The sequence below is a fragment of the Camellia sinensis genome, chromosome 13 (assembly GCF_055761805.1).
Source record: "Camellia sinensis isolate YWXY chromosome 13, ASM5576180v1, whole genome shotgun sequence".
NCBI classification, from domain to species: domain Eukaryota; kingdom Viridiplantae; phylum Streptophyta; class Magnoliopsida; order Ericales; family Theaceae; genus Camellia; species Camellia sinensis.
Window position 1 is genome coordinate 89,184,503 of NC_138973.1, and position 18,647 is coordinate 89,203,149.

The 18,647-nt window shown below is 34.6% G+C and overlaps 1 protein-coding gene across 2 annotated transcripts; it reads left to right on the plus strand.

Annotated features, from left to right (window-relative positions):
- The first annotated feature begins 857 nt into the window (after positions 1–857).
- LOC114292888 (uncharacterized) lies at positions 858–14,824 on the plus strand. 2 transcript variants are annotated; one of them, XM_082902802.1, is made up of 7 exons: positions 858–1,073; positions 10,627–10,865; positions 10,944–11,521; positions 11,614–11,706; positions 11,803–11,904; positions 12,003–12,490; positions 14,506–14,824. In XM_082902802.1, exons 2-3 carry the CDS (start codon positions 10,649–10,651, stop codon positions 11,243–11,245), a joined length of 519 nt encoding a protein of 172 aa, XP_082758928.1. In that variant the 5' UTR covers positions 858–1,073; positions 10,627–10,648; the 3' UTR covers positions 11,246–11,521; positions 11,614–11,706; positions 11,803–11,904; positions 12,003–12,490; positions 14,506–14,824. The 2 variants fall into 2 exon arrangements, with proteins under 2 accessions (XP_082758928.1, XP_082758929.1); XM_082902803.1 differs by having other exon boundaries at positions 871–1,073; positions 11,620–11,706.
- Positions 14,825–18,647: the final 3,823 nt, after the last annotated feature.

The window sequence follows — 18,647 nt, forward strand, 5'->3', positions numbered from 1 at the left end:
TGAATGTCACACTAATTTAATGGGATTATTAATACTTTCACTATTAATCTTGTGAACAATGTTTTCAAACCCGGACTGGCCCGGCCGGTTGAACGGGGAACTGGTCCTTCTAAAGGTCTGGAAAACCCTCTAAACCCGGACTAGGCCAAAAACTGGTCTTATTTGCAAAAACCGATGGTTCAACCAATATAACCGGCGAATTGGTACTGGTTCTTGACCAACCTAGTTTTTTTTTTTTTTCCCTTTCTTTCTTATATATTATATATGCATCAAAATTTTGACTAAAAACTGTTACTTCAAGTTTCCTTTCATGAGGAGGAGTCTCATTGAAAGTTTGTAGAAATTATGAAAGTCTATTCCTATTTATAGGGAAAAAAAAATTGTTCAAGGAGAAGCTAAGAATTCAATGTGGGATTCAATCAAATTGTTTGAATCATATTTGATTCGAGGGAGAGTTGAAAATTTTATTTCCCTCCAAAATTAAATCTAGCATTCAATCAATTTGTTTGGAGACAATGTTAATTTTTTTTAATTTCTTTAAAACTAGTGTCTTTTTTTTTATCAATTATGAATTTATTAAATATTATTAGTAAATATTATGCAACATTTTTTTTTATTATTTTAGTAATTATATATGTTTTTATTCATTAATAATTTTTAATTATATTTTTAATTATATAATATTAATTATGACGTCATGGTTCGACCGTTTCGACCCAACGATTGAACCAGTGACCCATCTATCCGATGTTTTTTTGGGTTTGCTCACTGGCCCGGTTTTCAAAATATTGCTTATGGATCAAACATGGCCTATAGCTACTAAAAGTGATTTAGTCAGCATTTTTCTTACTTTTAGCGACTAAAATTTAGACAGCAATCAGTTGGTCGGAAATGGAAGCATAATCCATTGATTAAACAAACCCACCATTCTGGGTCTCTTCTCTCTCACGCCTCACACCTCTGCCCTCCTCTCTGTTACTGGAGCACCACCGCAAGGGTTAAACGATCACACCGTGAAGGTTACACGAGCACTACCGCAAGGGTTAGCACCACCGTTGCTTTGTCTCAGATAGGTATGTCCTCTCTTTCTCTCTCTCTCTCTCTCCCTCTCTATGTCTTCTTGCATTCGCATATACCTTCACACCTAACCCCAAATTCAACCCAACCCCAAATCGACCCATCTTGCTGGAGTGGTGATTGGACTGCTCTTTGGATTTCACCGCTTGTACACCTGTAAACAGCTAGAATGATGCTTCTAGCCAAGCTTGTTCCAATTATCTAGACTTTCACCCCTTGAACTCTGTTAGTCTGATTAGAAGCAATACAGTAGCCTAATATATGGTGTTTATGATGCCAACATCTTAATCCCTTAAATTGAATGTGTTTCAATGCAAATGTTCCAAATCATTGTCCATAATCAATCAACTAACTCATCATATATTCTCGTAGGTCAGTTTTTGTAGAAATCCTGAAAAGTATATAACTATATGATATTCAAAGACCAATTGTTCAAATCCTGTTTCTAGAGTCTTTGATAGAAGGATAAGTGAAATTATCAAGATTTGGTTGAAATAGTTGAAATGGCATGAACAATATATATATTTCTAATGCTATTTATCAATTAGTCGGTATAAACAAAATACTCAAAGTAGCCAAGAATGGAAAGAAAGAGAAAGTGGAACGAAATCTCAATCTTTGACAAAGTTCTATGTATTTAAATTGTTTATTGCTATTTTTCAATAATTTTTTGGTGGTATTAATATACTAATTGGGAAACTTTGATATTGGGAGCTATGAATTAACCACAGATATTAATTACACAGATGGGATGTAAAAAAATTTGTGTGTACTGGAAATTCTTCCCTGGGTTAGCATATCTAAGTTTATATTTTAAAGCAATGTACCCATGTGTTTTCTCTGTTTTCATTCTCTTCTCATTCTTATTTTATTGTTAGTTTTATAACTTTGTTGTGAACCGTGGGGAGTTATCTTTGTTTGCTACAATAGTGTCATTGATGAGAAAGGTGACCTTCATGCTTTGATAATCCTCAAAACACCATATGAGCTTTTAGTGAACAACAAAAGATGAATATATAAATAAATAAAAGATGTTATAGAATCCATTCAAAGAAAGAATAAAATAAAAGACTAGAAGAGACACTGACTTTGAAATTTTACCACAAAGAAAGCCCAACTTTGCCTCAGATAGAGGGACCTAAGAAAAAACCTCACTCAACCTGCATCAGAGGATAATACATTAGAATTTACCAGATAAAGAATAGCAAATCTTGTCTTTGTTGAATATTAAGAAATAAGATAGCAATAATTGAGACCTGACTCATATTTAGACTACGATTGCTAGCTGAAATTTTAAAATATTTAAGGGGGAGAAGTGGCCAATAAAAATTAGTGAAAAGAGGGAAAGGTTTTAGTATTACATGGGCTAAACCTATTCTAATCATTAGTTTTCAATGCCAGCCAAGTATAAACAGATCAAATGTATGTTTTTTGGCATTTTTCACAATGTCATTTGTAAGTTTAAGTTCATTCAATAACTAGTACAAACTTACTAAAAACCTTCCTCAAAACACTAATGAATTGATTTAATTTTTTTAATAACCAGTGGGTGGTGCTATGGTGGGGGTGTTTGGTCTGATCTACTACTATGGTGCGGGTGTTTGTGGGTGGTGCCTAGGTCTATTGATTGTTTATTTCATTGGGGGTTAGGTTGGAATCATAAGAAACTGATTAGGAAACTGTGCTGAGCCTTGCCTTCTATAGTTCTGTGGTCCATTTGGAAGTTAAGAAACAATTGTATATTTAATGGAGTGCAGCCTAGTGGGTCGAAGTTATATGAGCTTATTAAGATCAGATTTGCTTTATGGGTTAAAGCTTCTTCAAAAGGGATCATGTACTCTGCCATGGACTTAATCAACAATTTGGCTCAGATTAAGGACTGTAGTTGAGTTTGGTCTGGACTGCAGTTGGTTCCTGGGTTGTTACTTCTAGTGTGTTTTGGGCTGCTATTATCTAAAGGCTGCTATTTGGACTATTTTAATCTGAGGGTTGCTATTTGGTCTATTTTAACTTGACGGCTGCTATTATCTGAGGGCAGCTATTTGGAGTATTTTAATCTGAGGTTTCTGGTCTGTAGTGTTTTGCTGGTTTTGGGTGATCTGGTCTGTTGTGTTATGGTCTGATGTTTTTTTTTTTTTTTTTTTTTCTTTTTTGGGTGATCTAGTCTGATGTGTTTGGGGTGATCTGTTACATTGATGGGATCTTCATTGGGTATCACTTGATTCAGTTGTGGCTGTGTTACTCTAATGGTTGGGCGTTAGTAGCAGTGGGTTTCTCTGCTGTTTCTGTTTTCTGCTGCTGCTAGCCCTGTTTTGTCAGTTCTGTTATTGTGTTACTGTGTATATGTTGGTCTGTCACTAACAGGTTCGTAGTTGGATGCTGCCATGTGATTAAGCGAGTTGCTTAGTGCCAACTTAGTTGGGATTGGGCTGTTTCACTATGATGGGCGCTGCATCTTCACCCCCCCCCCCCCTCTCTCCCTCCCTTTGTTGATGTCTTTTTCCTTCATTGTAAGGTTTTCGTTCATCAATAAAGTGTTCTTTGTTGTTGATCAAAAAAAATATAGCAGCAACAGTAGCAGTAGAAACTTGGGTTTATTTGTTTATAAAATGAGAAGAATAGCAACTATTTGTGTGATTGAAGTGACGGAGGGTGGGGTGAAGAGGTTCTTCTAGTAGATAAACAGGATTAAAATCTGATATAAACAGAATAAAAAATCTGATTACTTGTTACACTGTGATAGTAGGTAAACAGAGTAAAAAATAACATAAAGTAGAGTAGAGAAACCCATTTCATAGAAAAAGACCTATTTCATTTGATAGTAGATACACAATGCTTATCAAAATCTGATATAAACCGAACTAAATGTCTTTCATCTCTCATATTGGTTCCCTTTTAACCATTTGTTAATTTTATGTTGCGATTGAATCTATGAAAAACATAAGCAAAAAAATGAAGTCTCTATTGCTATGTTAGATAAGTTTTACATGACCTGTGAGGCAATGTTATTGTGTCTGTCAAGGAATTTTTTATTGAACATATAAACCAAAACTTTCTAATTTATTTGTATCTGTACTTGAATTGTGGCTTTTAGTTTTAATTGAATTTTACTATTGAATTCTAAATTTTCTATTTTAGTAATTTGTATGGTTACACCATTTATTCATATGTGCCTAGAAACTCAATTGATTTCATTGCGAGTTTGGCCCCATTTACAATTTTTGGTTTTTTCTTGTGCTCCATAAACAACAATACTACTTGATTGGAAATTAAAATCAAATTCATCAAACTAATCAAATAAAGAACTTACATCTGACTCACATGCTTGAGAGACCACATATCATATCTATGCCCCACTGAACAAGTTTCACACCATCTCAACTTACAATTCAATTCAATATATGTATATACATAAATATATAATTATATACGTGCATTGTATGCCACATGGCTTTTTAGCTGTTGGCTTAGAAATTGTTAGACAAATTCATAATCCAAATGAAACCATGAATTTATCTAACTACACAAATTTAAGCAGTATGATCTCTTAAAGGCCTTTTCGTTAATTCTTCTACAAAGTAACTCTATCATATTGTATTCCAATTCATTGCCTAGATGCTTCTTCTCTTAACAAGTAGAAAACAAAAAGAAAAAAGAAGGAAAGAAAGAATGAAAAAACATGGATTTTTTTTATTATTTTTTTTCTGAACCTAGTACACAGGAACAAAGATGTATGACTTGTTACATTATTAGATGAATGGTAGTTTGGTAATTGCCACTCAGTTGCTTATTAGTATAAATAATATTGTATTTTTAATTTTGCCTAATCTGTTTATCCTTGTCTAGCATATAAAATAGAGAAACAAAATCGATATGCTATTTACAATTTCATATTCCTGAAGTTTTCAACATTTGCCCGTGTTTATGAAAGGTGCTTTTTGTTAATATTGAGACTTAAAATTGGTTTTTTTTTTTTTTTAAATAAAAAAGCCCAAATTAATGTCACTTTTTGCCTGACAAACTTGGTAAGAGTGTAGATAGATCAGTATTTCATTTTGTTTATTTAGTCTAACTAATGTATAAGTGTTCTTCCAAAATTTTAATTAAATTTTGTTGGCAAACTTGTTGTGCCTTGTGTGCTATATTCTATGAAGCACGGATACTTCAAAAAGGGTGACGTATCCGTATCGGATACTTATCGGATACCGATACTTCTCGGATACTCGCGGATACGTATCGGATACTTCTTAAAAGTATCAGATACTTCTTAATTAATTTTTTATTAATTTTGAAGTATCGGATACTTAATTTTGAAGTATCGGATACTCGAAGTTATATATTACTTATAATATTTTGTTTAGTTCTTTGATAAGAGGAATATAGTGAGAGTTAAAGTAATAGAATTTGTCAAATTGATGTATCCTTGTTGTCTCTCTCACTTCTCTCTCGCTTTTTCACTCTCTCACGTTTCTTCTCTCTGCTCTCATTCTTTTTTTGGTGTTGGCATGTAAGGATGATGTTTAATTTGCATTTGCATTTGCTTTTACTTTTAGTTTTGGATGTTTTATGAATGTTTGAGCACTTTTAGGTTAATAGAAATCCCTCTCCTTATTTATTAATTTACTTTAAGTTTTATTTTCATGCATATTACATTATTAAAATTATATAAAAAAAAAATTATGAATGTATCCCCGCTGTACCCGTATCGTACTTTTTCAAATTTTGACATATCGCCATATCCACATCCCCATATCACCATATTCGTATCCGTGCTTCCTAGGCTATCATTGATGACTTAAAAAAGTATATTTGCTGAAATTTTTATTTAAGAATGGTTTTTTGGCTTTAGCTAAGGTCTTGTGATATTCAATGATGAAGGGGAACAAGTTGAAGCTATTGAACTTGAAGACTCTTAGTTTTATAGGAATCTTTCTTCTTTATCAAGTTGTCTTTTGCTTTAGGTTTTATTTTTATGCATACTGCATTACTAAAAATTGTTAAAATAATATTTTTTACGAACGTATCCCCGCCGTACTCGTATCCTAGTTTTTCAAATTTTGTCGTATCGCCGTATCCGTATTGTATCGTATCCATATCCCGTATCCGTATCCGTGCTTCCTAGGCTATGTTAGATAAACTGATCGAACTTTGATTTATATGTAGTCTATAAGTCTGTATAATGCATTAGGTACTTATTTGGATTAGTTTAATTTTAGAATGTTTTCTAGCCCACTGGTATAGACTCATACTACAAATATCTACATCTATATCCATATATATAACTATGAATTTTATGAATTCCCTGTGTGTTGTACATATTCAACATTGTTGGTACTAAGTTCATGTTAAAAAATGTAGACTAATCATGCACCCCACTGTAGGATTCTTTTGCTTATACCCTCGCCCTTCCTTGGTAAAAAAAAAATAAAAAACTTGGTAACATGATAACTCAGTGGATCTCTTCTGAGTATGAATTCATGAATCTAAATACAAATATGCGAGTAAGACGAGAAATTGGATATAGATTTATTTTATTTTATTGATAATTTAATTTTAATGACAAAAGACTGAGAAATGATTTATATAACTGATTCCACGTTATTGAGATACAACACTTAATTTAATTGTATTAAAATTTCAACAAAATACTTGTAGCTAAATAAGTTGATAGGACATAATTTGGACTTGGAAGGCATCCCTTTTAATAATTGAACCAAAATTCCCATTTTGTTCCTAGGTTAATCTTTGCTTAATTTGTAGGTCACAATAATGGACAAGAGTTGGATGTTGATAAATAATAGGTTGACAAGAAAAGAGTATCAACAAGGGGTGAAGTCATTCCTTGACTTTGCTACCGCAAATTTAGGCCCACATGATGAAATTAGGTGTCCTTGTGTCGATTGCATGAATGGCACAAATTTTAGCAGTCAAGTTGTGTGGACGCACCTAATCCAAAGAGGAATTGCGTCTTCGTATATAACTTGGGTGCACCACAGAGAACATGTTTCCATTTCTCATCCTAGTGTATAAAATGACCATTTTGGAAGTAGTGGAGAAGGTATGCCAGATACCGATCATCCGATGATGGGTGAATTGCCTAATATGTTGAAAGAAATTTACATGAATGGTCTTATGGATGATCATATCGATGAAGAACCTACAAGTTTTGAGAGGGAGGATTTGCAGAAGTTCATTGGGTTATTTGAAGATGCTCAATCCAAAATTTACCTAGCATGTGAAAAGTTTTTTGTGTTGTCATGCGTTATTAAGATGCTTCATGTAAAGGTGTACAACAAATGGAGCAACAAGTCATTCGATATGGTTATGCAGGTATTCAAGGACATTCTACCAGAATGTGATCAAAATGTTCCATGGACGCTCTATCATGCTAAGAAGTTCTTACGTGACTTGGGTTTGGGATATGAAACCATTCATGCGTGCAAGAATGATTGTGCAGTGTTTTGGAAGGAGAATACAAATTTGGAGAAATGCCCTACATGTGACGGGCTAAGATACAAGTTGAACAATGATAGGGGTAAAAAGATTCCTCACAAGCTATTGCGGTACTTTCATTTGACACCGAGGTTGAAAAGATTGTATATGTCAAAAAAAAAAAAAAAAAAAAATAGCCGCAGATATGAGATGGAACAAAGAGAAGCGTGTGGATGATGACATATTAAGGCATCCGGCCGATAGCATGGAAAGACTTCGATAAGCAACATCCGACATTTTCTGCTGATTCTCGAAGTGTAAGGCTAGGGCTGGCGACTGATGGTTTCAATCCATTTGGAAATATGAGCACATCGTATAGCATGTGGCCCGTAATCTTAATGCCTTATAACCTCCCACCGTGGAAGTGTATGAAAAAGCAATTTTGCATGATGTCATTGTTATTCCCGGACGATCAGCATATGGTAACATGTCAGGGTGGAGTACAAAGGGTTACTTGGCTTGCCCTAATTGTAACATGAATGCATCGTCACAGGATTTGTGAAGTAAGATAGGGTACATGGGTGCTCGTCGCTACTTGCCTGAGAACCACAGTTGGCGAAGGAGTAAGCTTTTCAACGGCCAGATTGAGGACAAGTCCAAACCTATGGACTTATCAGGGGAAGAAATACTAGAGCAAATTGGTTGTGGGACTTACAAGCCATATGGAAAGCACTCACACAATCAAAAATGACAATGGAATGAAAATCCAAATTTGAATTGGACAAAGAGACGCATTATGTTTGACTTGCCCTATTAGAAAACACTGAAGCTTCAACACAATCTCGATGTCATGCATATTGACAAAAATATATATGACAATGTGATCGGGACACTCTTGAGCATAGATGGAAAGAACAAGGACACGAACAAAGCACACTTAGATTTGGAGGATATGAGAATACGTAAAGAGTTACACTTGAAGAGACGTGCCAATGGATCCTTCGAGAAGCCCCCCGCATTGTACACATTGTCCCCGACAGAGAGAGAAGGCTTTTGTCATTTTTTGAAATCAATTAAGTATCCTGATGGCTATGTAGCAAATATCTCCAATTGCGTGGCCGCTCAAGGAGGTAAATTATCTGGCCTCAAAAGTCATGACTGTCATGTCCTTATACAACGACTTCTTCCGATTGGGATGCGTGGCTACCTTAATAAGGAACTTGGCACCACACTTTTTGAGTTGGGAAATTTCTTCAAACAGTTGTGTTCAAAGACATTGAGGGTAACAGATTTGGAGAAATTGGAGGAACAAATCATACTCATACTTTGTAGACTTGAGAAGATTTTCTCTTCAGCTTTTTTTGATGTTATGGTCCACTTGGCAATTCACTTGTCTCGAGAGGCTATGCTTGGGGGGCCAGTGCAATATCGATGGATGTACCCAATTGAGAGGTATGTTGGTACTTTTGTAGTGTGAAAATTGTAAATAACGCTTCATTGCCAATATAAATTTAAATATAACATTCTCATTGTCTTGGTTTTTAGGTTTCTAAAAGGGTTTGTGGCCAATAAAGCTTATCCTGAAGGTTCTATTGCCGAGGCTTACATTTCAAAAGAGTGTACAACATTTTGTTCAATGTATTTAGATGGAGTTGAAGCAATTTTTAACCGGGTAGAAAGGAATTACGACATGGGTGACCTTGGCCCAGGGTTGGCAGTATTCACTCAAAATGTCCGTCCCTTTGGTCTAATGACAAGGGCATCTGATGTGTCCGTAGCTGAACGCGAGATGACTCATTGGTTTGTCCTACACAATAGCTTTGAAATTGAAAAATACTTAGAGTATGGATCCATTCCACGGATTTATATGTTATAGCTGTCAAATCGATAGTGATGATTTTTTTAATTTATTTTGAGAGCCATTTGTGTAACTAGGGAGCACAAAAACTTGTTACAACAAACTGGAGGTGCATTTGACATCGCAAAGAGGCAACGCGAACAATTTTGTAAATGGTTCAAAAATTGTGTAAGCTGGAATTCCCATTCAGAATTAGTCATACATTACCTTAATATTGCGTATACTTGTAGCATAACACATGTTGTACATGTAGATGAATCAATTGCGGAACCAAGTGTCCCCTGAAGTAATTGATGAGATGTGGTCATTAGCCAATGGTCCTAGTGGCTTAGTGAACACATATTCAGGATGTACTTGTAATGGCATCCGATTTCATACTATCGACCGTAACAACCGTCGTAAAAGTCAAAATAGTGGGTTGGTCGTGGAAGGGGAGTATGAAGGCCAATTGACAAACTTCTATGGGTACTTGTGCAAAGTGTGGGAAATGAACTATTTGTTTAGACATCGAATCATATTGTTCCAATGTGAATGGTTTAACACTGGTAGTAGCAGAACTATGCATGTCGAACCACATTTGACAACGGTTGATGTAAGAAGTCAATGGTACAAAGACGGCTCATTTATATTACCAAGTCAAGTTCAACAAGTATTCTATGTTAATGATACCAAACTAGGTGCCAATTGGAGAGTTGTAGAAAAGTTTGAACATCGAGGAATTTGGGATGTGCCGGAGATGGATGGCATAGAAACTGATTATGTATTCCAACAAGAAGAAACTATCGAGGTTGTACCAGCTGAGGCTATTGACGATGATGTGGTTTTGCGTTGAGATGATATTGAATCTGAAATTATTCCAATGGAAGTTTTCCAATCTATTAGAGGTGTAGAAGCCGAAGGTGTTATAGATGATGCTTTCATCTGTGATGATGAAAATGGATTAATGAGGGAGGGTAATGACACAGACGAAGAATGTGACCTGCAAAGTGATTTTGATACAGATGTTGACGTATAATGTTGATGTATTTGCTTTTATGATTTGGATATGATAATGAACTAAAATATTTGTCTTATTACTTCATCAAAATCATGTCATGGCTTATTATATATCTTTTTATAAATTATTTCATGTATATCATGATTTATAATGTTAGCTATCTACGCAACAAATAATTTAAAAAGCATGCCATAGTAGCTTGTTATATCTCTTCTTTATAATTAAATGTCTTATTGTATATAAAATTATTTCGTGCTGTCAGTTGTGTTATTGCAGTTTGCATCATGGTTCCTGGCTTGAAGACTGGTTGGCTCAATAAAAGGTCACTGATGACCACTGAAACAAACTCGCTAGCTGCTGTTCCCTTAGGATCAATAGTTGCACCACCTCCTGTTGTCCCCTCAGGATCAATCGGTACATCTTCTCTTGATGCGACTAGCCCACCATTCGAGGATTCTGATGAGACACAACTACCGTCAGAAACTCAAAATCATGTCACAAGTAAGATCATTGTACTTCAACTATGTCAATTATCAATTATCATTATTTTCTATTTGTTTATTGTTATTTTGTTATCAGAGACTTCTAGGTCCACACGTGTACGAGGACCTACACTTGGAAAAGGAATACAAAAAATAATGAGATCTAACAAAGGGGGAAAATTATATGTTCACATCGATCGTGTCCTAAATGCAATGACCGGAGATTATGCCACTCCAGCAGCTAATGAGTTAGGGCTTCAGATTAGGACTATGTGCCCTCTCAAGGATGTTACGTCGTGGCTAAATATGGATGAGACTACCAAAGCTACCATCATCCAAGCTGTTCTCGTAATTGATAATATTGGGCAATATGTATTCCTCTATTATTTGTACTTGTAAGAAGCACTTATTTTAATGATTGGCATTTTCACTTGTTATGGTTGTAAGACAAGTTTGATATTGGGGATGATTTTCACAATGACTCACAAGCTCAGCAAATTGTGAATACAAAGGCATATAAGTTGTACAAAGATTGGAGGTATAACTTGAAAGCAAGAATTCGAGCTATTAAAGGAAGAGGGTGTTGATGACCTATATGCTCATCTGCCCCGAGGGATGAGTTTGGATGATTGAAAACATTTGATCGACGTGGCATGGCAAGATGCATCTCACAAAGTAAAATACTAATGCATCATACATAGTCCTGTTCCAAATGTGATATGACTCAATATTTAACAAAAAATTGTTTATGAACTTATTTTTTGTAGAAACAGTCAAAAGCTGGTCAGAGTAACAGAACTCAGTTGCCATAAAATCATACTAGTGGATCTCGCTCATTTCCTATCATGATGGCTGCTATCGTGAGATTGATTTTATTTAAAATTAACTTCATTATTTTTTTTTGTTATGAATAATATGTTGTGATTTTTTTATTTGTTGTTATTTGAAATCAACAGGTAGCGAAAAATGTGGACTTGGATTTTCCTAAGTTTTATGAGGACAGCCACACGTCCAAGAAGACGAATGACTGGATCCATCCCAAATGCGGTGAGCTGCATGTAAGTATGAAACAATGAATTAATTGTATTTAATATGACTTAGTACCCAAAAATATATATCTTATTATGCCTTTTTGTCTTCTTTATTGCAATGACAGCAAAAGATGGTCAATCTACAAGAGGCTGCCACTTAATCAGGGACGCCATTGACGCAGGAGGAGCTTTCAAGGAAAGTGCTTGGCGCGAAGAAAAAGTACTTGCTTGGATTTGGGATCGGCCCACAACCGTCCACCATAGCTGCATCATGAGCACGTGATAAGGACATGGAGGCAATGAGAGCTGAGATGGAGGCACTTCGTATGGAGCAACAAAGAGATTGTGAGGAGTTGATAAGATAGCGAGAGGAGCGCAAGAAATATTACAATGATATGTTGAGAGAGTGAGAGGAACGCGAGAAATATCACAATGATATCTTAAAAGAGCGAGAGGAGCGCGAGAGATGTTACAATGAGATGTTGCAACAACGGGCGCAAGGACAGAAAGATCGGGAGGAGACAGATAAAAAGGTTGATAATCTGAATAATGTAGTCGCCAAACTCACGCAACTCTTGGGGATTTAAGGTGGTCGAATGACGTTTACTATTTGGTAAGTACAATTTTATTAATGTTTAAAATAATTTGTTAAAATTTGCTAGATTTAACAATGAATTAATCAATTGACCTGTAGGGACAGACGGTATGTGAATAGGGCATGTAGGTCACTTGAACCCACACCATAATAATAATACTTGGGGCGGATAACACATGTAAGCATGCCAGGTCACAACCTTTTATATAAACAAATCTTTGATGTCCAAATTTTTAATTTTTGCTGGATTGTTGAGTTTTTGTTATTGCATATTATCTTTATTGTACTTTTTCACAAAGTGCGGTGATGCAATTAGAATTTTCGTCACGTAACAATTCAAAAAAGTATATGCTACTTATGGTTATGAAATCAGCTTTGCAGGTTTATTAGATGTTCATTGTTGGGCTTTGTGTAGGTTAAAAACTAGCTCTTTTCAACTACTCGATGTTTTTCCCTTGTTAACTTTTTTGGTGACATCAGGATCTGAACTGTTACCGCCTTGTGGTGCAAAGCAATTCTAATGTCTAAAATTGTGATCACCATATTTTGTGTCCTTCAAATTATTGGAGATTATCACCTAAAGTAGTCATGTTTTAGGTGTCATCAATAAATCAACCATGATTTAGGTGCAAACTTGTAATATTGGATTTAGTCACTGGATCTGAACTGTTACCGCCTTGGATTTAGTCATATTCTGTGTTTAGTTTCTGTAGTATGCATAATATTGGATTTAGTTCCATTTCTTTGCTGCATCATGTTTCTAATGTCTGATTGTGGGAAATAAAATTTACTTTGGGACTATAAATTCTTTTTTGAATGTGTTAAGGTTTTTATATATAATTTATGACGAAATTGGACACTTTATGAGCTGTCAAGGAATTGCCTTTTGTATTTTCCTAGAGTTCTTATGTGCCGGTTGATTTGTGTCTATTGCTCAGCTATTAAATATTCTGGATTGTTGTACATTGTTAGAGGTGTTACTATGTATCTTATTTTGTGCTCTCAAATTGCTGATTGCATTTTCTTTGTACCTTTCACAAATTTCCTTCATCTCTACCTAATTTTCCATGATGTGGCCTCTGTTTGTGGAATGCTTTGCAAAAACTTATATCTGCTGTTAATCTAATTGCAAAAACATCCAATGTACATATACGTGGAGATAAATATTAGTTACATGTAAGATGTTGGAAAGTAAGACAAAGTGCTTTGTATCTTTCATCTCAAGTTTAAAACCAAAAATATGCACAGTAGAGTTTGCACAATCATTCCCATTACTTTTGTCTTTGCTCGAGAGCAAACTTGATTTCTGGACCTCTTATGTTCGTAGTGATAATATCGTTCAAGGCTTCTACACATTTTCCGTCAACTATTTCCCATACCATAAGGTTTTGGCTATGCATAGTTGGTTATTCGTTTATTGATTGAATAGTTTTGGAATATGATACCTACTAGTGTCCAATAACAATAGTTCAATTTTACCCCAGTCCTATTATGAATCAAATGTATGCTAGTCCAATAAATGCTCTACAATTTAAAGTGCACTCAAAAAACAGCCTCTGAGGGCCAAGAGATGTTCCACTCAAGTATTGCTAATATTATGTTTTGCCAAAATCAACTCTTATTCGGAAAAAGCCGTTCAGGGGGCGAAAATGCAAAAAAGCCCCCCAACTAATGTTGTGATGTAACCGGCAAGTTTCTCGTGTCAAATATGACCTATAGGGATAGATGGTACATAAATAGGATAGGTAAGCTGGGAGTTAGGGGAGAAAACACCTTAAACTTAGTCGAAAAAGGCGTTCGGGGGACAAAAATGCAAAAATAATTATTAATTATGTGCAATGATTACTTGTAAAATATTACTTGTTGCATGATATATGTTTACATATTTTTTTTATTATTATAAATTCGATTATGCAAAACTAATGAATTATTTGAAAATATTAATTATATTCGAGTTGTATGTATATATTTTTTTATAATTTTAAATTTGCCAAAATTTAGCCAATACTAATGATTAATTTTTTGTTGTACAGATGGTTTTTGGCATGGAATTGCAGTGAAAGACTTTTTTTCACAAGTACGAAAGATATTGTTTTTAGTCAACAAATTAGCATTGGTTCATACATATTAGTTTTATAGCGTGGTACAAAAGACTGAATTTGACGTCGTAGAGATTAATTTTTGATGTGGTACAAATTACCTTTTCACATGGTACAGATTAATTTTTTGGCATGGTACAGATTACCTGTTGGCGTGGTACAAATTAGTTTTTGGTGGTACAGATTAACAATTGGATATTAATTTTGTTTAATCCTATGCTATGTATGGAATTATATTTTTTAGATTGGATTATACTTGGTATGTATGGAATTTCTATTGGAAGTATTAATTTGATGTTAAATATGTATTTTTTTGATGGTTGAAAGTGAAATGTGTGCATGTTGTGGAATGGTTGCTAATTTTATCAGTATATGGATAATTTTATATTTATATATATATAGGTTACAGATTGTACTAATAATGGAATAAATACAGGTGGTTGAGAAAGTAATTAAAAAAAAATTATAAAATTTTTGGCGACTAAATATTTTGGTAGCCAAAAATGCAAGCAAAGGTTTTTCATGACTAAACATTTAGTAGTAAAAAGAAACAAAAAAGCTTTTGGCAACCAAATAGTTAGTAGCTAAAATAAATCAAGATGAGGGAAGAAACTTTTGCTGATTAAAGATTTTAGTCACGAAAGAACATGGCATCTTTCGGCGACTAAAATGTTTGGTCGTAAAATACCATGAAAAGAAAATATCTAATTTTTTGGCAACTAAAATGTTTCGTCGTGAAAACTAACAACTAAACTATAAATGTATTATTATTAGTGACTAAAATTTTTAGTCGCTAAATGTATTATTATTAACGGCTAAAATGTTTTAGCGACTAAATATTTTAGTCGCTGAAAGGGAATTTCATTTTGATTTAATTACTTTTGACGACTAAATATTTGGTCAGCAAAACGTCATGTTTGGCCACTAAAATGTTTTAGTGACTACATATTTTAGTCGCTGAAAGAGAATTTCATTTTGATTTAATTACTTTTGGCGACTAAATATTTGGTCGGCAAAACATTATATTTGGCGACTAAAATGTTTTAGCGACTAAATATTTTAGTCGCTGAAAGAGAATTTCATTTTGATTTAATTACTTTTGGCGACTAAATATTTGGTCGGCAAAACGTTATATTTGACGACTAAAATGTTTTAGCGACTAAATATTTTAGTCGCTGAAAGAGAATTTCATTTTGATTTAATTACTTTTGGTGACTAAATATTTAGTCGGTAAAACGTCATGTTTGGCCACTAAAATGTTTTAGCGACTACATATTTTAGTCGTTGAAAGAGAATTTCATTTTGATTTAATTACTTTTGGCGACTAAATATTTGGTCGGCAAAACATTATGTTTGGCGACTAAAATGTTTTTGCGACTAAATATTTTAGTCGCTGAAAGAGAATTTCATTTTGATTTAACTACTTTTGGCGGCTAAATATTTGGTCGCCAAAATGTTATGTTTGGCGACTAAGTTCGTTTAGTAGTCAAATATAAGATTATTATCGACCAACGTTATATTAGTTGCCATTGACTATTGCCGACAAGGCTTTGGCGACCAACGGGGCGACGAATAAATTTAGTCGCCATTGACTTTCGTCGACTAAAAAACAACCTTTGGCGACTAAAAATTTGGTCGCCAAAAGTGTAATTTCTTGTAGTGATTTTCATGGAGGTATCTGCTGCTTCTACTTCTTTTCACTCTTCCATAAGTGGCTAGGCTCCTATTTCTAGGGTTTTGATGAAATGCTAGCCAAGTAAGTAGGTTTTCTTTTTAGTTTTCTTTTATATAATGGTTTGAATAGTTGTATGGTTCTCAAAAAGTTTTCAAATATAATTTTCCATTATTTCTTTGAGTATTTTTCTTTTTGTGATTGTTAAATGATTTACATACAATAGTTTTCTATTATTTCATGTGTCATGATATGAGACGAGTCAAACTACGAGGGATGAGTTGTGTTGTTATCCTAATTTAGAACGAACGACTCATATTACTTGAGATGGTTTGTGCTTATACATTGAACGTGTTAATTCTCTTAATAAATGCTTTGAGTTTGTAGTTTAAGTATTATTTAGTTCGAACCGTAACATAATTGAGACTTAAATTGAAGCCTTATTTATGTAACTAGTGATGAATTCATTATCCTAGGTTTTTCTCAAAATCAATAATTTTAGGGCTGAGCAAGGAATCCGTGAAATTCGTAATCCGATCCAGTCCAGTCCAATCCGATAGGCTTGGATTGGTTTTTTGAATCCGTGGTTCGGTTCCGGATTGAAAAATTAAAAATCCGTAGTACACGGATTGGTTCCAGATTGAACCCCATGGTTCCGGATTGGAATCGATCCGGACCGTATACAAATAGTATATATTTTTATTATACATCCTCCCCCATAATATCTTCTCTTATTCTATATAAAATCTAAACTCAAACCTAAAACCGTATAATATCTTCGTTTATTACTTTTGTTTGTTAGTTTTTAGTTTTAATTTGTAATGGTCTAAATACTTATGATGAAACCAGTTTTCTTATGGTTGTTTAAATTCTAGCACAGTATGTCGCTATTATAGAAATAGATGTTGCTATTGTGGAACTAATATGGCTCTATGTTTATATTTTTATGAAATTAAAATGTTATATATATTTTTTTGTTATTTAATTATGTGAATCCGTGGTCCTAAACCGATCAAATCCGTATTTAAATAGATTGGTTTGGATTGGTTCCATGATTTAAACGGATTGGATTGGTTCCAATTTTTTAGCAACCGTAGATAACGGATTGGTCCTGATTTTATCCCAATCCAGTCCAATCCGAACCATGCTCACCCCTAAATAATTTCATCTTTATGTATAATTGTTAATTTATTAGCTTTGTTTAATTTAATTATCATTAGGTTATGAACAACCATCTCTTTCATCAAAATTAATTTAGGAATTTAATAATTCAATTAATTTAATTTCCCGTTTGTCCTTATGAATCGATACTGGACTTATCGTTATTCTAAAAAATTTGATATGATTTAGTATTTATTTTTAGTGTGTGAAACCACCCATCGCTAAGAGTTCATATTAATTTGGCATGAAGAATCCTCGTACTTTATTTGATTAGAAAATCTCTCGTTTTTTTTTTTTCTTCTAATATTGATAACTGCCAAAACGAAAAACATCAAATAAGATAATCTGAGACCACAAACAAAACAAGTTGCAGTAACGATGGAGGGACCCTCCTCGATCCAAATTGTGTGGGTGAAAATCTGACCACACTGCCCGTTTAGTGATCAGCTGGAGAGCACAAGCAGAATAGATGGCTAAAGTAACCTGAAACAGAAAGAAAAGGCTCCGGCGGTGGTTCTTCCACCCGGGGGCACTCCGACGATCAAGTCAGTATATCTCTCAAAGATAATCAAGTACTAAATTGAATATTCAAAGTATAAGTTACATACCTTAGACCCATGGGGGTGCCTCTCTTTTATAATATACTCAATCCAAGTCCCACTAGAAGTATGACTTCTATGGATTCTAGTTCACTGTTTACTCTGGACTCTTTTAAATGATATAGATAAACTCCTTGAGAGTTTTATCTTTATCTTGGTTCAATCCTCTTTGTGCCTTAGGACTCTTCCCCCATATCTCGGATTCCGATATCTTCGGAGATGACCTCGGCTTCTCCGAGATTACCTCGGCTTAACTACCAGGGCACGTGGCACCTCGGCTGACACGTCGGCGTCACCATGCCACGTGTTGGTATACAGAAAATATATCCCCACAACTGCCCCCTAGGTTCTATTACCTCGGCATTCTGAGGTGATGGAACCTATTCCGAAATTTTATCGCTTCTTTCCTGAGTAATGGCTCAAAAACTATTTTGCCAAGTTTATCTACTTTCAGCCGACGTGTTCTCTTCGGAGAACAAGGCTTTGATCGTATTCTCCCATGCGCATGAGCTGTCATGCATCTCTAACTGTTTCTCTTACGTGTTTCGTCTTTATTGGAGCGTGTTAGTGACGCGCCTGAAGCTGTCTGTTCATTTCGTCTGCGCCGTCTGACGCGTGCGTTACCCTAGGCGTAATGATTGCCC